Below are 23662 nucleotides of genomic sequence, written 5' to 3'. Positions count from 1 at the left end.
AGGGGCCCCCCTGCGGCCCAGCATCACAGAGAAGCACTGTCATCACTGGGTTACTCCTCCCGGTTGGGCCGCTTGGCCTGAACGCTCCCCTCCGCTCCACCCGGGTTTTCTAGAGAACATGTTGCCAGTGATTCTGGGGATGCTGCCAAGCTGCCTAGCAAGAGGGTGGTATTGGGCAATCGATCATCTGTACAAATAACATAGTAAGCCTCCTCACTGTAATTTTCACCCCAAAATAAAGTGCCATGCAAGGCCCTTCTCCTTTGCTCTGCCTCTCTCAATCTCAACCTAAAATAGTTGCTGAGAGGGCCGGAAGGTACTGCATGGCTGGAACATGGTCTGGCACGACCCTGTGCACTCCTTCCATCCCTTCTGAAACAATAGGCCTTATTTGTCCTGCGGTCGGGTGAATTGTTTGGCGATGATTTGTAATGTAAATATGCGGTTGCACGTGAACACTGCTCCCCCCGAGTGAGCTCCCCGGCCGCTGCTGCATCCCATAATTGCTCCCTGACTCTCATCTTCCAGCGTGGGGTTTGGCGGAGCCAAGACACTAACCAGAAGCAGCCTCCCAGATTTACGGCAACAGTGTGGGACTCAGATGCAGCCGTAGATATGTCCCCCGGCCTCGTTTCATCGCAATCCAAAAGAAACATGGAAAAGACGAGTGTGTGTGCCTCGGGACCGCCGGCCGAACCCACTCCTTCCAGGCAGGCTTCCCTCCCTGCTACTGCGCCTGGGACGTGGGATGTGCTGAGAGGGAGGCTGCTGGGGAGAGGGCATGGTTCTGACACAGACCTATCGCTCTCTCCTCACATCCCATTATCCATGACCACAGCACACAATGCCACAAATCTAATATCTGACATTGTTGCCTTCTTATACATGGAGTGCTCCCTTCTGAACTAAAAAACCTCTGAATTTAAGGAACTTTTGTATTCACTGCATCTAATTTAGTTCTTATTCAGAGCTGAGGGTTCACAGCTCCCTCGGATGGTGCGGTCGAAGAGAGAATAATGTACCTGACAACTGGGTTTAAAATAAAGTAGCTACCTGCAAAGGTTTAAAAAAATAGATTTTGGGACATTTTGCTCCATTTGTGACAGCCGCAGTAGGAAAGATGCAGTTGTGACAGAGCAGTAGGAAAGATGCAGTTGTGACAGAGCAGTAGGAAAGATGCAGTTGTGACAGAGCAGTAGGAAAGATGCAGTTGTGACAGAGCAGGTCGGACCTCTGAAAAGTTTCCGTCGCCCTGCGCCCTGTTGAGGAACTGCTGTGTTGTGTTGCTCAGGTGACACACTAACAAACCTGAGCTTTATTTTCCATGGTAAACCACGAGAGGTTTACCTTCGCACAACTGTACAGAATGAGACGAGCGAAACACACAGACAAGCTGCAGACAAAACCATCTACAGTGTACCTGGAATCTATTCTTAACACAACTTCCTAGCAACAAAGCACAGTATTCAGTAAATCACAAAGGTAACATTTACTGGGTAATACAAATACCAGAGATCACAATCACAGTCTGTTAGAGGAAAGTCGTTTCTTCATGCATTTCATCTCATGGTACAGAAGTTTAATAGTGAGGATATCGTCTGTGTCCGAAATGGAGTCCTATGGGTCCTGGTCAAAAGTAGTGCACTATATAGGGAATAGGACCTGCCCTATGCTACATGCACATGCTGCACAATACTGACACACACAGCAGCCATGGAACAGTGGCATCTTTTTCTCATCAATATAAATCACTTTAAGATGTCCTGTGTTGCATGACGTTGATTAGCCTATGTCCTCATCCATGTCGCCAATGTAACTCTCTTTAAGGCAGCTCCCTCTGGTAAAACCACTGCAGAAGTAACCCAGAATCACATCCAACAAAAGATGCCCTGAAACAAATGCTTTAAAAGTTGTCAGGTTTTAAGAAATAATAATAATAAACAGTTGTTTATTATATTAGTTAAGTTAGGCCTATTAAATACTATTACACTCATATCCACTTGTAAACTTGGCATTAGAAGCTGACTGTACTACGGACAAAAGGGACTTTCGGAGACTTTCTTCCTTCCTTGTTGTAAAATGAACAGTCATCACCCTTGTTTCCCCTCATCAAAAATGTTGGCTTGAATTAATGAGAAGGAACATATATTTGAGCTGGGATGGCTCTCTGCTTTTAATGAAGACAACTTTTTGGCACATTAACTTGGAGCCCTCTTTCTACAAAAAAACCCCAGAGAGGATAGAAGTAGGACGACGATGGCGTCCCTTTGAGACTTGGACCACAGAGAGAGGAGAGGGGGCCCGGGGTCCTCTGTCACAATGATCTCATTCTAATACGACTAGCTGCTGAGATGGAGCAAGGGGAGCATAAAACGCCAGGGAGTCGATGGGTTCCTAAATGACACTCTATTCCTTATATAGGGGCCAGTAGTGCATTATGTAGGGAATAGGTGCCATTTGGAACGCAACATCCTCTGCGCTTCCAGTCAGTTTGACTTGATAAAAACCATCCACTCTCTGGCTTCCATTCAGAAGCCAGCCAACCACAGTGAGCGGTCTATTCCTCCAGGAACACAACAGTGCTCTCTCTCTCTCTCTCTCTCTCTCTTAGTCATCATGGCATCTACTCATGACTGTTTCCTTTCTGCTAATACACACATGCTCTCCCATTGCATCTTAAACAGCAGTTTAAAACTGCACGAACGGAGCCTTCTCATATTTAATAGGATAGGATAAAGGGAGGAACACGATGATCAGACAGACTCGGTACTGGTACCCCCTGTATAAAGCCTCATTATTGTTATTTTGTTAAAACTTTTTTTATTTTTTTTACTTTAGTTTATTTAGTAAATATTTTCTTAACTCTATTTTTCTTAAAACTGCATAAGTTCTTGGAAGTAAGCATTTCACTGTAAGGTTTACCTGTTGTATTCAACGCATGTGACAAATAAAATTTGATTTGATTTGACTCACACAATAAAATACTTTGTTTACAATATGACAGAGTGTAAGTGACCAGAGAGAGGCGTTAGTTAGTTACTGTGTAGGGCCTGACAGGGGAGTTATGCTGTGGTCTCTGCATTAACGGATTAAGGTTACGGTTGTTCCTTGTGTGCTGCTTGCCGTGGACGGCCGTGAAATGGTTAAGGTGCTGCGAAGGTGCCTCTGAGTGTTTCAAGTCGTTCGCAGTGAGGTGTACCAGGTGCACACGCGGTTACTGGCTTCTCATTGTTTACTGCGAACTCTCTTCCGCTAGCGCTCTGCTGTACACTCCCTCTCTTTACTCCCCCTCTAGAAATCAGATAAGGTACTGAGAGAAAGGAGAGGAGAGAGAGAAAGAGGCTTGTTTCACCCTCTCTCTATCCTACCTCCCTCACTGTCTATGTTGAGTGTTTTCCGCATGCATACACGTTAACACACACACACTAACACAAAGAGTAGATAAGTCGTCTAACCACACTACACATCACTGTATTCACACAAGCTCTTCGACTTGGCATTGATATACAGGATGTATGTCAGAGGCCCAGCCACCACAATGCCTACGCACACACACACACATACACACATTAACCCTATAAAACCTGCACATCAATGTCCCAAACTACAGTGATATGTGAACTAGGTCTGACATCCTAAATGTTTCCTAACTCAGACAGCAACAATTGGAGGTGTGACAGAGGTGAGCGGCAGGGACTTCAAACAGGCGTCATTACATCTGAGGCAGGAAGGGTCTCCCTCTGTATCCACAGCACACAGTCTGCGCCCCAAATGGCACCCTATTCCCTATATAGTGCACTACTTCTGACTAGAGGCTCAAGTGAATAGGGTGCCATTCGGTACGCAGCCCGTCTGTATCCACTACACACAGTCTTTCCCAGACAACCTCCCTTTAAGCTCAGGCAGGAAAGCACAGATCCGCGGCAGAGCTCTGCGGTTCCAGCTGAAATGGTGGAGCGTTTTACGTTAATAACTTTCATGTCCACTATTAAAAATGTTGATGCTATTTTTTGAAGCAAGATATTCATTTTTTCCTTCGCCTCAGCTTGTTTGATATCTACAAAGACCTTGCTCCCGATCCCATAAGCAAAGCCCTATTTTTAGACATGAAATGGTTTCCAGTTGGCTCCAGACGATCATAGAGGGAAAACCACAGAGAAAACCACATTCCATAACATTTGAAAGGAAGGCAGCGAGCAGCTCGGCGGAACTGGGATGCCTCTTGTTTAACTGGTAGAGCGACTGAGGCTCCGGCTCTGAGATGAAATGTCTTTTACATCCCCACAACAGCATTGCCTCAGTAACTACCACCACACCCACCTACTCTCTCTAAAGACGCCCCAATCTAAAGTGTGTGTGTGTGTTTGTAGGAATGTGTGCTTCCCCGTCTAGGAAAAAGAGAAACAGAAAAGAGTAGAAATTAACTTTGGCTACGTCGTTTCTCTCTCTCTCTCTCTCTCTCTCTTCTCCTCCTCCTCATCTCTCTCTCTCTCTCTCTCTCTCTCTTTCTCATCTCTCTCTCTCTCTCTCTTTCTCCTCCTCCTCATCTCTCTCTCTCTCTCTCTCTTTCTCATCTCTCTCTCTCTCTCTCTCTTTCTCCTCCTCCTCATCTCTCTCTCTCTCTCTCTCTCTCTCTCTCTTTCTCCTCCTCATCTCTCACTCTCTCTCTCTCTCTCTCTTTCTCCTCCTCCTCACCTCCCCCTCTCTCTCTCTCTCTCTCTCTCTTTCTCCTCCTCCTCATCTCTCCCTCTCTCTCTCTCTCTCTCTCTTTCTCCTCCTCCTCATCTCTCTCTCTCTCTCTTTCTCCTCATCTCTCTCTTTCTCCTCCTCATCTCTCTCTCTCTCTCTCTCTCTTTCTCCTCCTCCTCATCTCTCTCTCTCTCTCTCTCTCTTTCTCCTCCTCCTCCTCATCTCTCTCTCTCTCTCTCTCTTTCTCCTCCTCCTCATCTCTCTCTCTCTCTTTCTCCTCATCTCTCTCTCTCTTTCTCCTCCTCCTCATCTCTCTCTCTCTCTCTCTCTTTCTCCTCCTCATCTCTCTCTCTCTTTCTCCTCATCTCTCTCTTTCTCCTCCTCATCTCTCTCTCTCTCTCTCTTTCTCCTCCTCATCTCTCTCTCTCTCTCTCTCTCTCTCTTTCTCCTCCTCATCTCTCTCTCTCTCTCTTTCTCCTCATCTCTCTCTTTCTCCTCCTCATCTCTCTCTCTCTCTCTTTCTCCTCACCTCTCTCTTTCTCCTCCTCATCTCTCTCTCTCTCTTTCTCCTCCTCATCTCTCTCTCTCTCTTTCTCCTCATCTCTCTCTTTCTTCTCCTCATCTCTCTCTCTCTCTCTCTCTCTCTCTCTCTCTCTCTCTCTCTCTCTCTCTCTCTCTCTCACACACACACAGCTGTTTTTATATGGCTGTGTGTGTTTGGGAGCCCTCCCTGCCTGCAGTAGGAAGTGCATCATTATATCCGGGCCCCTGTCTCAGGGATGAGTACACACACGAGGAACCGGCTCTGACAAAACATGTCAGCTTACTCTTCAGGGACTGTCTGAGACCTACAGGAATGATACAGTTCAACGCTGCTTCAAACAAACCACAGTCTCACCTTGGAAAACAATCCAGGCGGGCATATATACTCATTTCATTGTCTTCTACACACAGTGGAATGAAGTTCACAATGTGCGGACAACTATCCTTTCCCTATCTAAACATTGTTTCAGAAACATTGTGAAGGCAAAACAATGAAATAAACATGGAGATGGATGGATATAAGATCATAAGAGATGTTAGCTGAAAATGTTAGGGGACATTACTATTAATGTTGAACAAAGATTGACTTTACCCTTTGGAGTCAAGGATATAAAAATAAACAAACTAATTCATTGGAGAAATGAATCAGCCTGTTTTTAAAAATAAAAATGAATGTTCACCCCCTTTTCTCCCCAGTTTTGCTAGAGCACAAAGGGACAAGGACATCCTGGCTGGCCAAACCCTCCCCTAACCCTGACGACGCTAGGCCAATTGTGCGTTGCCTCATGGATCTCCCAGTCACGGCCGGCTACGACACAGCCCGGGATCGAACCCGGATCTGTAGTGACGCCTCAAGCACTACAGCGCCTTAGACCGCTGCGCCATGTTCAGCCTATCTGGGAGTAGAATCTGTCTCTCTTTCTCTCTCTTTGGGATTCAATTCAAATGAAGTTATTTTAATGTTGGTAAGTATGGGGCTGACTGTCCCCAGCCCTCCAACTGCCCTGCTCTCTACCAGAACACACACGTAGTCAAGCACAACATATGACCTCATGTGGTTACTTGCGACAGATACCCTAACATGCCTCTTCTTAACAAGCCTCTTCTAACAAGCCTCTTCTTGGATGGCTAGGCGGAACCCCTAAAATCCAACATGTTTGCATGTCAACACAGATTTCAATGCCAATCTCCCCTTTCAACACAATACAGTTGAACATGCAACTTTCAATGCCATTGCAGTATCTGTGTAGTACGTCTCTGGAAGTGGTCCTGGAAGTGGTCCTACAAGGCACCCTATTACCTAACTACTTTTGACCAGGACCCGTAGGGCTCAAAATAGTGCACTGTATAAGGAATAGGGTGTCATTTGGGATGCAACCAAGGAGTGGTCGCACAAGGCCTTGGGCTTAACCTTCCCTTTGCTGGGGTCAAGCCACGGCTCATCACCACCACCACCACCACCATGGCTGCCCAGCCCACCCTCTAACCCCCGCCCATCCACCCAGCCCAGCCCCTGAATGAGTGAGTGCCCAGCCCCAGACCCAGTGGAGCCACCCCAGCCGCATGGGCAAGGCACACATGGGTGTGATCACAGCGGCTTAATCCTGCCCCATCTGATACCCATCTAACAGCAGCCTTCACCCACGGCCTCACCCACCCACCACCACCGCTCAGCTCTGGTTTACTCCTGCTGCTGTGTGGCTCTGCCGCTCAGCTTTGCCACGACTGGGCCTGTCGCTCGCAGCAGAGGACAAACGTCACATGACCATAGCTGAAGTGGGCAGCACAACCTGTGACTGAAGGATGTGTTCCTGTGTGGCCTCTTGAAAGGAACCTACAAAGCTTGTAATCATGTTACAGAATTTGTTAATGTAATCTATGCATTTCCTGTCCTCTACCCCTTCAGTCTAATTATAACCATTTGATGATTGGCTGACAGCCGTGGTATATCAGACCGTATACCACGGGTACGACAAAACACTTAGTTTTACCGATCCAGTTACGTTGGTAACCAGTTTATAACAGCAATAAGGCTCCTCAGGGGTTTGTGATTTACGGCCAATATACCACATCTAAGGGCTGTGTCCAGGCACTCCTTGGGCCTTATTGCTTAATTAGAATAAACACAGACCCCAAACACATAATAGTCCTAATCTGACATTGTGACGTACATGACACATACCTTTATAACATGCCTAATCCACATTGGATAGGTAGCAGTAACACAGTGTACATGCGTGGCCAACACAGCCCAACACTGTACCACTTTCCTCACTGTTACAAGGCATAGGACTGTTAATCCTGACCTATTCAAAGGGAAACTGGAGCAACAGTCAGTCAGGTAGCCTAGTGGTTAGAGCGTTGGGCCAGTAACAGGAAGGTTGCAAGATGGAATCCCCGAGTTGACAAGGTAAAAATCTGTCATTTTGCCCCTGAACAAGGCAGTTAATCCACTGTTCCTAGGCCGTCATTGAAAATAAGAATTTGTTCTTAACTGACTTGTCTAGTTAAATAAAGGTAAACAAATAAAAAGTCATGTGTGTCACTCTCTGATGCTACGGCTAACTCTGAAATGACAGTGATTAAGGTACCGGTGATAAGGGACAGTTTCATGTTGTGGTGAAACATTCCACCCCAGCAGGCCTGTGCAAAGAAAGCACATCAAGCTGAAATTTCCTCCCTGCTTTAAGCACACATGGTACAGCCCGTCGACAGAAGACACACGTGGTACGATCCGATGTAGCCGGGTAAGACAGAAGACACAGCAAAAATAGGTAGTAAAGTTTGTTACAGAGCCAGATGAGAGAGAGCACATGGAAAATCCTCATGACCAGTCTGTCAATGTGAATGGTCACACCCCATCATCCAACACACTTCTATTTCAAAGTGGAAAAACCGATGACTGATTTCCTGGCCCAGATGCTATAGATGAGATGACATCACAATGGATGAGCTAATTCACAAAGGAGGCATCCACTCACTCACTCCTGTCCTGCTAGCTAGCACCCAGGAAAACAATGGTAACCTGCCTGAATGTCACACCTCTAAGGGGTGATCTCCTCCACTAGTCTCTCCAGGGCCCAGCTTTCCAACATCACCCCTCCATCTCCACCTGGCCCTCTTCCAGTGGTGGGTCACGCTGCTGATTTCCCACCCCAACCTGACACATACCAAATGGCCAGGGAGTTAGACACAACAGGGTGAGAATGAGACATCTGTGGCCCAGGCAGGCCATTAAAGCTGCATCCATCAGCCCAGTGGCACAGGAGACTGTCACTCACTCTACCCAGGATACAGTGTCCCCAGCCTGGACACCCCAGCTCCAGAGAGCCCCATCCCAGACATACACGGCCTCCCCCTCCCTCCCCACCCACCCATCTATCTAGCTATCTATAGTCCCCTATAGAGCAGACGCTCGGCGAACTCTAAGGTGCCCACATGTTTTGTTCAGCCATCTTCAAGCTCTCTTTCCTCTTGCTTTTCCTACACAACAATGATGTTTTTTTCATAAACATCATCCTAAAACATCAAAGCGATACCACCCTCTGACAACAATAATCTAAAGTCACGGTTATATAACACTTTTTCTCTCCCTTTTCTAAACAACTAGTGGCTGTATATGTATATCCTGTAAAATAGGATTCATCTGAGTAGGTGATGCTGTATGAAGTGTGACGGCACTGTGAAATACAGTAACAAGAAATTAAACAAAACCTGCTTCCCATATGTCACATGGTCACCCTAGTCATTTCATTTCAATTAGGTAAACAGGAAACAATGTCAACATGTGTAAAACTACAGTGTTCTAGTAACACAGGTACCTCAGCCCCAGACTGGAATTTGGAGAACTCAATGTTTTGATAATTACACATTGAATGGGTAAAAAGCAGGTTACCTCGTGTTCTTGTACTTTGTTATGCTTTGGTAACCCCAAACAGGACTATATTTACACCTATTTGCATAGTGGAGACTTAGAAGGAAGGCGTTCTATTTAAACCCTGTGCTGTGCTGTACTGTGCTGTGCTCTGCTGTGCTGTGCTCTGCTGTGCTGTGTTGTGCTCTGCTGTGCTGTGTTGTGCTCTGCTGTGCTGTGTTGTGCTCTGCTGTGCTGTGTTGTGCTCTGCTGTGCTGTGTTGTGCTCTGCTGTGCTGTGTTGTGCTCTGCTGTGCTGTGTTGTGCTCTGCTGTGCTGTGTTGTGCTCTGCTCTGCTGTGCTGTGCTCTGCTGTGCTGTGCTGTGCTCTGCTGTGCTGTGCTCTGCTGTGCTGTGTTGTGCTCTGCTGTGCTGTGTTGTGCTGTGTTGTGCTCTGCTGTGTTGTGCTCTGCTGTGCTGTGCTCTGCTGTGCTGTGCTGTGCTCTGCTGTGCTGTGCTCTGCTGTGCTGTGTTGTGCTCTGCTCTGCTGTGCTGTGCTGTGCTGTGCTCTGCTCTGCTGTGCTCTGCTGTGCTGTGCTGTGCATGCCTGAGTGATCAACATGTTCCTGTAGTTTATTCACTGCAGTCTGAGAAGCAGACCCATCTCCTTACCCCCCTGCCCACCTGTAAAGTCCTTGCAGACAAACACAAACAGGGGCCCAGGAAGACACAAGCAGCGCTGAGCGGCTCCTGGTGGAAGATTTAGAAGACTGAACAGTGTTTATTACAGACGTGCTCTGCTCACTGCTGAGTCTCTCTCCTCGGTGAGTGGCACTCTTGTAAAAAACGTTATAAAACCTGCCATTGAAACTGAGATTTTTGAGTTGATGACTATGAAAGAGAAACGTCAGGAGCAGACGCTGGAACACCCCCCCCTTTCAGGAGAGCTCTTTAATGGACTCAAAATTGGTCGGAAAACAAGGAGCGTGTCTTATAAGTGGCGTGTGTGACAGGCAAAATATCAATCAGAAAAACACACACTTCCTCTACAACACCTGTCTTTTACTCTGCTTCTCCTTCTTCGCCCACCAGAAAATAAATAAGTGCATGAATAATTACAGCTATAAACACCTCGGGGGATTCAACAGGTTTTTGATATTTTCTAAATGTTTCCGCCTCTTAAAATAGGCTCCTACACATTTTCACTTGAGGCTTATTTACAGCCATCTACTTCAAAGCTCTGAGGATGAAGGCCCCTTATCATCGTTTGTATTAAAATCTGCAGCCTCTCTGTCATTTCCTGCTGTTCCTTTTTAAAGCGTTTGCTAACTTACCTGAGGCTCAGAGAGAAAGAGAGAGTGTGGTCTCACCCCCTGCGTCCAAAATGGCACCCTATTCCCTATATAGGCTTGGTCAAAAGTAGTGCACTATATAGGGAAACGGTTGCCATTTGGGACACAGTCACACCCTCACTGTTAGCCTGCCCTGTCCCAGTACGGGACTGCAATGTATTGTCAACATCACTACACGATGTGTACCAACATGCTTTAGTTGGTCTCAAAGTCAAAGTTCAGTACATAATGTACATTCTCTGACTGACACGGCTTTCTCTGAGTGTTCTGCTACGGTCAACACATCTATTAGGCTATTCCGCCACCACCAACCATCATCCTTGATCATTTCAATCATCTCCTGCTTACATGTTAAATGACAACAAGGAGCAGTTTTGGGGCCGTCGCAAGTTTCCAAGTAGCTTGTTCACACACAAAAGCGGGCGCAAAGCTGCTTTTCTTTAGCGGAGCATAATCCAGCACCACTGTTTCTTAACGTCGTCAGTCAGAGGCACAGAGCCGGCTTTACAGGGTTTACAGGGCCTACCCAGGGACTAGGGCCTGGTTAAACAAGCCAGTGTCCCTGCTAGTGTTTACCCAGGGACTAGGGCCTGGTTAAACAAGCCAGTGTCCCTGCTAGTGTTTACCCAGGGACTAGGGCCTGGTTAAACAAGCCAGTGTCCCTGCTAGTGTTTACCCAGGGACTAGGGCCTGGTTAAACAAGCCAGTGTCCCTGCTAGTGTTTACCCAGGGACTAGGGCCTGGTTAAACAAGCCAGTGTCCCTGCTAGTGTTTACCCAGGGACTAGGGCCTGGTTAAACAAGCCAGTGTCCCTGCTAGTGTTTACCCAGGGACTAGGGCCTGGTTAAACAAGCCAGTGTCCCTGCTAGTGTTTACCCAGGGACTAGGGCCTGGTTAAACAAGCCAGTGTCCCTGCTAGTGTTTACCCAGGGACTAGGGCCTGGTTAAACAAGCCAGTGTCCCTGCTAGTGTTTACCCAGGGACTAGGGCCTGGTTAAACAAGCCAGTGTCCCTGCTAGTGTTTACCCAGGGACTAGGGCCTGGTTAAACAAGCCAGTGTCCCTGCTAGTGTTTACCCAAGGACTAGGGGCTCTAGTGTTTACCCAGGGACTAAGAGCTCTAGTGTTTACCCAGGGACTAGGGACTCTAGTGTTTACCCAGGGACTAGGGGCTCTAGTGTTTACCCAGGGACTAGGGGCTCTACTGTTTAAGAAAGCTCGGCACAGAAGCACTGCTGAGACACACACACAAACACACACACAGAGAGAGGGAGAGAGAGCGAGAGGGAGAGAGAGCGAGAGGGAGAAAGAAAGAGAAGGAAAGAGAAAGAGAAGGAGAGAGAGCGAGAGGGAGAGAGAAAGAGAGGGAGAGAGAAAGAGAAAGAGAGGGAGAGAGAAAGAGAGGGAGAGAGAAAGAGAAAGAGAGGGAGAGAGCGAGCGAGAGGGAAAGAGAGGGAGAGAGAGAGAAAGAGAGAGACAGAGAGAAAGAGAGGGAGAGAGAGAGGAGAGAGAGAGAGAGAGAGAGAGAGAGAGAGAGAGAGAGAGAAAGAGAGGGAGAGAGAGAGAGAGAGAGAGGGAGAGAGAGAGGGAGAGAGAGAGAGGGCTGAACTGGTAAAGTAACATTCTTTTCCTATTTTCTGCATGAGGATACTCAAAAAGTTCACTGACAGAATGTAAGAGGAGCACCGAACAGCTCAGTTAACAGCATTAAGCCAATCATGAAAACTTACTCCGATATATTTGAAACAAATAATTGTCCTTTTAAATGTGTTCACTGCTTAGCTCTATGCAAGTCCTCAAGTTTCAAAACAACAAAGAAACAATGTGAACACATCCGTGATGAACTGTTCTTTACATTCTAATTGAACAGGGTAAGTGGGATATGATTTAAACATTACATTACTCATCTCATATGTATATACTGTACTCGATACCATCTACTGCATCTTGCCTATGCCGTTCTGTACCATCACTCATTCATATATCTTTATGTACATATTCTTATCCCTTTACACTTGTGTGTATACGGTAGTAGTTTTAGAATTGTTAGGTTAGATTACTCGTTGGTTATTACTGCATTGTCGGAACTAGAAGCACAAGCATTTCGCTACACTCGCATTAACATCTGCTAACCATGTGTACGTGACAAATAAAATTTGATTTGATAAACCTGCCAGTCTGTCCGCTTGACAAGTTAGCGCCTGTGATCTTCCACATCACAGGCTCTCTTGGCTCTGATGATTGTCCTGACTGTCTAGCTCTCCATGAGCACAGCCCACTGCTTAAAATCCTCCTGCGAGTCCTCACCCCCCCGGGACTTAAGGCCATCAGATAGCAGTGACACAGGATAGGTAGGGATGGGTAGGGATGATAGGGATGGGTAGGGTTGATAGGGATAGGTAGGGATGGGTAGGGATGATAGGGATGGGTAGGGATGGGTAGGGATGATAGGGATGGGTAGGGATAGGTAGGGATGGGTAGGGATAGGTAGGGATGATAGGGATAGGTAGGGATGGGTAGGGTTGATAGGGATAGGTAGGGATGGGTAGGGAAAGGTAGGGATAGGTAGGGATGGGTAGGGTTGATAGGGATGGGTAGGGATGGGCAGGGTTGATAGGGATAGGTAGGGATGGGTAGGGATAGTTAGGGATGGGTAGGGTTGATAGGGATAGGTAGGGATGGGTAGGGATAGGTAGGGATGGGTAGGGTTGATAGAGATAGGTAGGGATGGGTAAGGATAGGTAGGGATATGTAGGGATGGGTAGGGTTGATAGGGATAGGTAGGGATGGGTAGGGATGATAGGGATGGGTAGGGATAGGTAGGGATGAGTAGGGATGGGTAGGGATAGGTAGGGATGGGTAGGGATGATAGGGATGGGTAGGGATATATAGGGATAGGTAGGGATAGGTAGGGATGAGTAGGGATGGGTAGGGATAGGTAGAGATGGATAGGGTTGATAGGGATAGGTAGGGATGGGTAGGGATAGGTAGGGATGATAGGGATAGGTAGGGATGGGTAGGGATGATAGGGATAGGTAGGGATGGGTAGGGAGAATAGGGATAGGTAGGGATGGGTAGGGATAGGTAGGGATAGGTAGGGGTAAGTAGGGGTAGGTAGGAATAGGTAGGGTTAGGTAGGGATGGGTAGGGATAGGTAGGAGTAGGTGGGGATAGGTAGGGATAGGTAGGAGTAGGCAGGGATAGGTAGGAGTAGGTAGGGATAGGTATGAGTAAATAGGAGTAGATGGGGATAGGTAGGGATAGATAGGAGTAGGTAGGGATAGGTAGGGATAGGTGGGGATAGGTAGGAGTAGGTAGGGATAGGTAAGAGTAGGTAGGGATAGGTAGGAGTAGGTAGGAGTAGGTAGGGATAGGTGGGGATAGGTAGGAGTAGGTAGGGATAGGTAAGAGTAGGTAGGGATAGGTAGGAATAGGTAGGAGTAGGTAGGGATAGGTGGGGATAGGTAGGAGTAGGTAGGGATAGGTAAGAGTAGGTAGGGATAGGTGGGGGTGAGAAAGAGAGGGGAGATTAGAAGAGAGAAGACTGAGAATGAGAAGCGAAAGAGAGAAGAGAGTGATAGAGGAGGCAGAAAGGGGAGAGAGGTAGAGAGAGAGAGAAGGCAGAGAGAGAGAGAGAGAGAGAGAGAGAGAAAGAGAGAGAGAGAGAGAGAGAGAGAAGGCAGAGAGAGAAGGCAGAGAGAGAGAGAGAGAGAGAGAGAGAGAGAAGGCAGAGAGAGGAGAGAGAGAGAGAGAGGGCTGAGAGAGGAGAGAGCAGGCAGACAGAGGAACGAGATGGATGGGGAGATGAGAATGAGTGTAATGTGGTGAGGATAGAGCTAGAGAGGAGGCAGAGTGAGGAGCGAGATGGAGAGATCAGGAGGAGTGTATTCTGTTAGCTCTCATTCAGAATCCTCCATCCACAGGGGTTTGACTCTTCCAGGCGAACCTCTTCTACTGATCCCCTCAAATTGAACAATGTCTTGTGGTAATCCAAAGCATTACTAACCCTACCCGATTCACAGCTACTCACTCAGAAGGAAGCTTTGTTCAGAGAAAAGCTAAGGGAAATCTAGTACAGAGTCTGGGATTGTCTCAAATCGCCTTCTTTAGACACCGTCTCTGGAAGGACAACTGATATCTACATTAATGTTAGATCCTAAACATAATTCCCTGGCATGTCCCACAAAACAACGCTGTAACAAGCATATTAGGATGCACTCGGCTTAGGAGGAACACGCTCGTGCCTTTTGTTTAGAGACACTGTAAAATCATTTCTGTGAACAGAATAGATGTGAGATGTTTGTGAAATTCTTTTGAAGAGTTTAATAACATTAATCCTGAAATAATTATTGTTATTCAAATATCTGGGGGATATTAGCTAATTAGACGATCTGTTTAGTGAGGCCTTTGAACTCATGAAGGAAATGTACATCTTTTCATAATAAAATTGTTTTAGAATTCTCCTTTCAATAGTCTAATACTAGTCATATGGATAGTATACAAAGTCTTGTTTTTACTAGGACATTTGGCATGCCTAAACAACAGACCAAAAATATTACACATAATCTGCCAATTAAAAAGAACAAAGAAAAATAAAAGCAACAAATGAACCCCTGTAAAGATGATAGACCACCTGAGCTGAGATAGAAGCAGAGAGCCTGCCTGCGGGTGGTGGGGGGGGGTGAATACAGGCATCACCTTGTTCAATGTAAACATTTCAACTGGAGAACCAAACAGGAGGGGATCCACAGCGCTGTTTCCCCTCCTGCCCCACTGCCATGTCCCAAGCTATAATCACCATCTACACCATCCTCCCTTCCTTTCAAGTGGCAGGTCGATAGAGCTGCAGCTACAGTGCTTCTGCCGGGTAATTACAAGGGAAGCAACAAGTGAGCATTGTATGAAGCCGAGGAGACACACTCACACACAGAAGAAAGTGCTCTCTATTCCCAAAACAATCTTTGAGAACCTCTGTGCTTTGCGCTGTGAGGCAATTAAGGATAAGACGTTGGGGATGCATTCATGAGAAGAAAGAGGTGGCAGCACATTCATTTCTGCACATAAAAATAGTTGAGAGTAGTTTTCACAGTGTGTGTTTACTACGTAATGATAACTGATGTCTATGTAATAACGTCTCAATAAAATGTGTTCCGTTTTTTACAAATGATCTGATACATTTGTAGACAAACGTAGCCATTACTTATAATACTACAGTTTTTGGTCTATATAAGATTTGTCTCACAAACGTGCACACACACACACACGCACGCACACACACACACACACACACGCACACACACACACACACACACACACAAACTTGACACCTTTAGGTAATTTAAGTGACAACATGACGAGGTCTCAATACTGAGCCCATTTGAAACAGAGCTTCTGATTGTGCTAGCATTTCATTCAGAACACATCAAAGAAAGACTGTTGGAGTAGAATGAATGATGACAGAAACATATGCTTTTTCAAAACACCATGCTTAATATGAGAGTGCTTACTGTTATTACAGATTTAACATTGAAGAGTGAGCTTCACCTGATGAAAGATGCATAGTTCCTTGTTGAAAGGGGCAATCAGCAGTTGCTACATCCATTTTTGGACTTATAAATTAATTATATGTGCCCATTGATTCTTGAAGAATATAACTTATAAATGTCGTACCCCATCAGAACCCAAAATGTAAGCTTGTTTTACTCCAATGTTTGTAAACAAAGTAAATGTAAACTAAACAAAACATGGTAAAAACTATAATTTTGAGATCATGGATGGTCTGTCCTTGCATCCATACCTCTGTCTTTGAATTTGAGAGTGGTAACTTTTCTCCAGTCCTAGCCCCCTTGCTTTTTACCTAAACAGTTGTGGGGAGCACACTCTTATATATTTTTCAACTGCTGATTGCAGCTTTAAGTTATACGTTTTAAACCACCAACCAATACACAGACAACATACAAAAGTGTAAGAAAAATGAGGGAGTCAACACATTGAGCATGTTTACATGCTCATTTATAATTCGATATTTAACTGATTATGGCAGTAGGCCGAATAAGGCATTAGTCATGTAAACACATTACTCTGCAACGGTCATAATTTAATAAGCATACGCAAATTAAAACACCTTGTTTTCTGAGCAATCTGTCATATTATTAGGACATGTAAACACCTTAATCGGAGTAACAGTGGTGTATTTGATTTGCGCATGTGATAGCACCAGCCGAGAGCCTCTCTCTTCAGCGCTAGTGAAGTGAGTTCTGAGTTCGGAACAACCAGAAGTATGCATCTTAAAAGTAGTTTTCAAATACAAACATTATACAGTATATACCAACTCAGAATAACATGGTCCCTGTGGTAGAAGGTTTATTTTGATTTGCAATTTTCTGCATTTATTAAAAGTCCCAATCAGGTAGCCTGATTTCAGATGTGTCCATGTAAACAGGATTATTAGGGAAATTGTTCTTGCAAAGCATGTAAACGTATTAATCGAGGTATTATAGTAATCTGTCTATCCACAATAATCATATTATTGCGTGCATATATCCGTTCTCAGTGTCAGTTAGTCCCGCCTTAAAATGTGTTTTGTTTTTGATGTGCTGCTGTTTCCGAACATATTCAAGGTTGTATGGGGGTGCGGATGATCAGACATGGGTGTACACGTACGACTTTAGATGTTTTTTTTTTTACTTTCTAATTTCCTTAGTTTGTTGTCCTTGCATACTTCTGGTATAATAGACACATAGTTTCATTCAGAGACTTGGAATAATGATCCATAATGATTCAACAGAATGAAGAACTCTACATTGTGATGTAGAAGGTAACGTGATGTGGACTTACAGATGGGGACACGGATCCGTTGGGGAGGTATGGGTCAGGCAGCATGAGAAACGGGTACCCTGGATACGCTGTTTTATACATCCCTCCATCTTGATGTTTGGACACTGTGGAGAAAGACAAAGATGTGAGATGAGATGTTTTCTGATATTAATTTAACTTCAAATAAATACTTTTTGGTTAACTATTGTAGTTAAAACGGTTATAATTAGCAGTTTTTTACTATTGAAAAAAGTATATTCGACAAATAATGATAGAGCTCTTCGACAGATTTTATGTTACAGACTTGTTTACTACTGTAACATATTTGTGAGACAAAGTGACAGCCGTAATCTTGCATCACAAAAACACAGCCAAACCCCAACCCTTTGTTGTTTGTCACCCAATAGAATAGCTAGCCACTGATCTCTCCAGTCTAGAGTGTTGATGGTAACTTCAAATGTGCAATGCATCTTTACAGGCTGTCCAAGCAGAGGGTCATTGATCCACATGGCTTGTTTTCAACCTTTCAGCTGAATGCATAAGTGGACAACGTTTTGTGAGTTACTTGACATATTCAAACATTGTTAATGAACTAGAGAGCATTTCTAACTTTAAATAACTTGTAGCTGCCCAGAGGTTCAGCACAGCAAGCATACGTTTGTGTTTTTGGCCGTTTTTGCCCCATTGGGACAATATATAAACCTAATGTTAAGTTACAGCATGCTTTAATTTAGATTTTCTTTAGGACTTTCAGACTGAAGCTACTTGAAATCTTATTACCATGTTATAACCTATGTAGCCCAGGGAAAGCAACACCTTCCTTTTACAGTCAGTCTATGATGCAACAGCACAGTATTGTCAGAAATCACAGACAACTTGTTTTACTGAGGTACAGTTAGCCTAATTCAGCTACTGTCTAGTTCTTACCGCTGTCGAGATGCTCCCGGTGTTTCTCTTGATAACCTCTATGTTCGTTTTGCTGACTTCGTCTGACCGCCTGAGTGTCCAAAGCAACATTAAACAAAGATTAGTAACCTGAGAATTACTTTGAAGAGCCAAAAGTTTCATACCAAGACCCCTTCCAACCTTACCAACAGCGCATAACACAACTTTCTCTCTCTGTAGTCTACCTACCGCTGCGTTCGAACTTTGATTTGTCTCCGATTCATTCACCAGAGACGACTTGAGGTCAGCTAAGTCCCTTTCTGTGAAAGCGTTTTCTTGAATTTTCTCATCTTGTTCGCCTTCATCCTTGAAGGATATCATTTCATCGTTTGCTCCTTGATCATCTCCTCCGCCACTACTGAGCTGAGGCATGTTGCTTTGAAAATTACCCTAATCAGCGGAGTGCTCCTTTGAAAAAAATAAATGAAACTTCCTATTAACCCAAACCTCCCTAAATTGTTGCGCTTAGATACGGCCAAAGTATAAAACAAAACAAAAGTTGCTCTGCTGTGGAGCGGCCCTGCAAGTTGAAAGTAATGTTGCTCGGCAGCAACAAATAGTGCATTTGAGCTCGAAACAAGGCGAGGACTCCCAACATCAAAGATCGCCGACCAGTGATTGACAGATTCGATGACTTGTTGGGGGTTGTTTCAGCAGAGGGTTCCGCTCTTAAAGAGACATCACCTTAGAGCCTGTTGGCCATATTCATGTCTTTTAACACTTCATCATGGATAAAGTTGCTTGTTTTTAGCAAAGACTGAACCGAAGTCCTGGATATAAGACACGTGAGCAAACGGTCTTTCAGATTCTTCTGCATTGATAGATATTTCCCACAACGCAGTCTAGTTATGTAACATTGTTATAACATTGTTATACATTTGAGTGGTGCAGTGGTCTAAGGCCTCTCAGTGCTTGAGGCGTCACTACAGACACCCTGGTTCGATTCCAGGCTGAATCACAACTGGCCGTGATTGGGAGTCCCATAGGGCGGCGCACAATTGGCCCAGCATCGTCCGGGTTTGGCCGGTGTAGTAATCATTTGTTCTTAACTGACTTGACTAGTTAAATAAAGGTAAAACATATATATATACATATACATATATATATATATATATATATATATACATATATATATATATATATATATATATATATATATATATATATATATATATATATATATATATATATATATATATATACATTGTTGAACACACACACACTTCTATCAGACTCTTATTATGATTGCTAAATACTGCACAATTTAAAACACTTGCCCTCGAATTCCCCCTTCCTCAAAACAGGTGTAAATATTGTACTATAAATTGTGCCTTTCTGTGTTGTACTTATGCTATTTTCTTTATGTTCGTATTCTTAGATTTGATTATTTCTTATTGTTGTTGCATTGTTGAGAAGGAACCTGCAAGTCAGCATTTCATTGGATGCACATGTTGTGTATACCATACATAGGACTTATAAAGAGAGAGAGATCAGGGATGCTGAGGGTAAAACATAGTTCCTTCCTATACACTACATATTTAGAAACAAAACCATAAAACCATGTTCGCCCAACATTTGTGAAGTTGTAGAAATATTGATGTGAGATTTGTATTGACATTGTGAGAACATCAGAGACATGTAGGGCATCCCCTGTAAACCATCAGAAAATGAGTCAAGCTCATCAATAAAAGAGGCATGAAATGTTGCAGCTAGTCCCTAGAGCACATGGATTCAGTTGTAATCTCAAAAAACAGCAACTTGCTGGAATGAAACTATTTGATCGATGCAAAACAAATGTGGAGGGGAAAACAGAATGTAGTTCAAAGATGTAGACTTGGTGTCTGGGTGCCTTGTCAAACAAGTAGGGGAGGCCGGGGTTGGTTGTCACTTTTTACCCATGTGTATTTCTCAGCACCAGTACATCTTACAAGACTCTTTTCAACATTAATAGAAATACCAAGGTATTGGGTTGAAATAGGAACCCTTTTTATCATCATATCTTATTCTGACATGGGGTTATAAGCCATCAAACACACACTGTCAACTTGCGAAAACCAGCCCCATCACAGGGTTGGTTGTCACACAGTATGGGGTTGGTTGACACAATGTTTGCTAGTAGCTTATTCCCTTTGTAACAGGAAATGAAGCAATTTAGCAAACATTCTTAGAAATAGCATTTCTTAGATCGAACTATACTCCTAACAAAATTCAGCATTTTCTGCCTTGAGAACAACTTATGACATTTTCAGTAAATTTGTGTGTGTATGTGTGTGTTTGTGTACTAGTGTGGGTGTGTGACAGAAAAACATTGTGTGAGATGTTTCACAGACACGTATTTAGAATACCTGCATTCTAAATTCTACAGTTCTATATATGGTTTATACATCGGCCAAGGCATCTACATTATATTCCAATGTCCTGGCGACGTCTTTCCAATGTGCATAATGTCTCCACACTACATACTCCCAACACAATTTGATATGTTGGCCAAAGGTGTTTACTGGGAAGAGAGGTCTCTATAGCAACAGCAGAAAAGAGCTTGGCATTTATTGAATACTGGCAGTGGAAATGTCCCTGAACAATATGGTTATAATGGAGTTGATAGTGACAACTAACCCCACATTCCATGTGACAACCATCCCCAACCACCCCCCAAAATGCTAATTAAGATGCTAGTTACCACATGGCTTGACCAAGCAACTCAGAAATAGGTTTGGAATGTAGCTCTCCCTTTCCTCTTTTCTACAACATTTTTCATGTATACTGCCATAATTCAAAAGTTCATAAAGAAAATACCAATACATCTTATTTTTACTTTCACCTATGAAAAGCACATAAATCCCCTCACCTCAATGTAGTGGTGGAGTGATTAGCCGAAATCGAGTTTCTCTTGAGCAGTGGTGTAAAGTACTTAAGTTAAAATATTTTAAAGTACTACATAAGTCGTTTTTTGGGGTATCTGTACTTTACTATTTATATTTTGGACTACTTTTACTTCACTACATTCCTAAAGAAAATAATGTACTTTTTACTCCATACATTTTCCCTGACACCTAAAAGTACATTTTCAATGCTTAGCAGGACCGGAAAATGGTCCAATTCACGCACTTATCAAGAGAACATCCCTGATCATCCCTACTGCCTCTGATCTGGAGGACTCACTAAACACAAATGCTTCATTTGTAAATTATGTCTGCGTGTTGTAGTGTGCCCTTGACTATCCGTAAATTTAAAAAACAAGAAAATTGTGCTGTCCGATTTCCTTATTATAAGCAATTTGAAATTATTTATACTTTTACTTTTGATACTTAAGTATATTTTTGCAATTTAATTTACTTTTGATATTTAAGTCTATTTAAAACCAAATATTTGTATACTTTTACTAAAGTAGTATTTTACTGGGTGACTTTCACTTTTACTTGAGTCATTTTCTATTAAGGTATCTTTACTTTTACTCAAGTATGACAATTGGGTTCTTTTTACACCACTGCTCTTGAGTGATAAATCAGATTCAGCCTTAACTGTGCGATGTAATAAGGAGTTGTAGTTTCCAACAGGCCAATTTTCTATATAGTTTAGCGCATTAAGCTGGGTAATTAACTACAATGCCCATAATCCATTGTGCAGCTAGTTGTGGTCTTTGTGTCTTTTATGTTTATGAAGATGAGTTTCAAGTTTTAATGTCACATGCACAAGTACAGTGAATTGCCTTTCTTGTAAACTCAAAACCCAACAATGAAATAATAAAAAAAACTATGTAATAATAGAAGAAAACACAAGAATAGGAAATATGAGACACAATAAAGTAAGTAAGTAAGTAAGTAAGTAAGTAAGTAAGTAAGTAAGTAAGTAAGTAAGCATACTATATACAGGAAATATTTAAGGGGTAAGGGGACTAGGCAACAGGATATAAGATAAACAGAGTAGCAGCTTGTATGTGAGTGGGTGTGCGGGTGCTTAGAGTCAGTATAACTGTATGTGCAAATTATGTGTGAGTGAGCAAATGATGGAGTGAGAGGCAGAAGAATGCGTGATTGTGGAAATAGAGAGCAGCTGTTGCTTCGCGAGGTATCTCTACCTGAAAATACATGATCTAAGTGATTGATAGTTAGTATTCGGCAGTCATAAAATTATGCCTTATTTACTTTGAAGATCTACAAAATAGTAATTTTGTAAGACAGCATATGCAGCAGCTATATAGAGAGGAGATGATGAATTGGAATTAAATAATAAAGTCATCAAATAAAACAAATGTAATATACACAACAATTGAACTATTTTGGTAAAGTTATGTGAATAAATGATGGTAAATAAGAGATAAGCAGTAAATGGGCAGTCACTAACATCATGGGACTTTTATTCATTGTTTTATTCGGTGTTACATCATTCAACCCAAATAATCGATACCGAAATTGAAAACCGTGATTTTTAATTTTTATAATTGACCTGAAATCGAACCAACCTCAAAAAGTACTAATCGCTCAGCACTACCTCCATGTTTTGTCATGTTGACATGAATTGACCAGGTGGATGAGTTCTTTCAAAGAATTCACACATTTTAATCATACAATTACTACACAGCACCCTCTAGATTGCGAGTAATAAGCACTGTGACAACCAACCCGTGAGACAACCAAAACAGGTCTCCCCTGACTGTTTAAAAAAAAATATTTTTTCACTTCATGCATTTTTTATGCTGATACAGTAGCATGGTCTTCTGAGTTTTAATTGAGAAATATTTATACGCGCCCATGCTGTGACTTAATATTTGACTTAATCTGTTGCCTTGAAAGAAAATGATGAACCACAGCTGGGAAATGGAATTAAATACAAACAGAAAATGTGCCTAGTATTTGCATAAAGCTGCATATTTATACAATATTGGCCATGCATATTAATAAAAAGATTAAAATGAGCAGTTTAATGTATGCAAATCTAAATTATAAATGAGTTGTTTAAACTCCTTGTTTATTCGCATTGATTAAATATAGACAGCTGTTTTTCATAGAACCAGTTTCTCTATGTGGCTTACTTCACAAGTTCTCGCATCTTTGGGTCTTCTTGTGTGTCTCTCTTTCTGTGCTTACATTGGTTTCACATATCCTTGAGGTGGTGTCTGTGCTTGTTCCTTCGTTGGACTTGACTGTGTGTGAGTTTTGGATTTGATTAATATGATCGATCTTTGTTGACCTCAAATCCTTCTTATCAGTCTGTGCGTTTGCATGACTCACTCACACACCAGCCTCTGTATCCTCCTCTCTTATCTCCTCTATGGTAATTGCAGCCATGACGTCAGTAAATTATACTCTCTGCTCTCTCTGCCTTAGGGGCAGGAAACACCAAAAAAGGAAAGAAAAAAACACTGCCTGCCAACAGTAGCACTTCATGTCGAGAGAAAAATATACCATTGGTAATATTGCTTCAGGCAGCAGTTTACGGTAACCCAATGCAAATATTAATGGCACAT

At 43.4% G+C, this 23662-nt stretch overlaps 1 protein-coding gene across 14 annotated transcripts in view; it reads right to left on the bottom strand.

The window, feature by feature from the left end:
* The window catches only part of tcf7 (transcription factor 7), a 63046-nt gene extending 44208 nt beyond the window's left edge, over nt 1–18838 (bottom strand). For 11 of the 14 annotated variants that reach the window (XM_036989333.2, XM_036989329.2, XM_036989337.2 and 8 more), the window contains exons 1-3: nt 18385–18816; nt 18178–18247; nt 17272–17375 (exon numbers count right to left, since the gene is read on the bottom strand). In XM_036989333.2, the coding sequence (XP_036845228.1) occupies nt 17272–17375; nt 18178–18247; nt 18385–18567 (357 nt within the window). In that variant the 5' untranslated portion in view covers nt 18568–18816. 14 annotated transcript variants of the gene reach the window in all.
* Between the last annotated feature and the right edge of the window lie 4824 nt (nt 18839–23662).

The sequence above is a fragment of the Oncorhynchus mykiss genome, chromosome 10 (genome assembly GCF_057628025.1).
Source record: "Oncorhynchus mykiss isolate SJ-2025 chromosome 10, ASM5762802v1, whole genome shotgun sequence".
NCBI lineage: Eukaryota > Metazoa > Chordata > Actinopteri > Salmoniformes > Salmonidae > Oncorhynchus > Oncorhynchus mykiss.
This window is presented reverse-complemented; position numbering and strand designations above follow the sequence as displayed.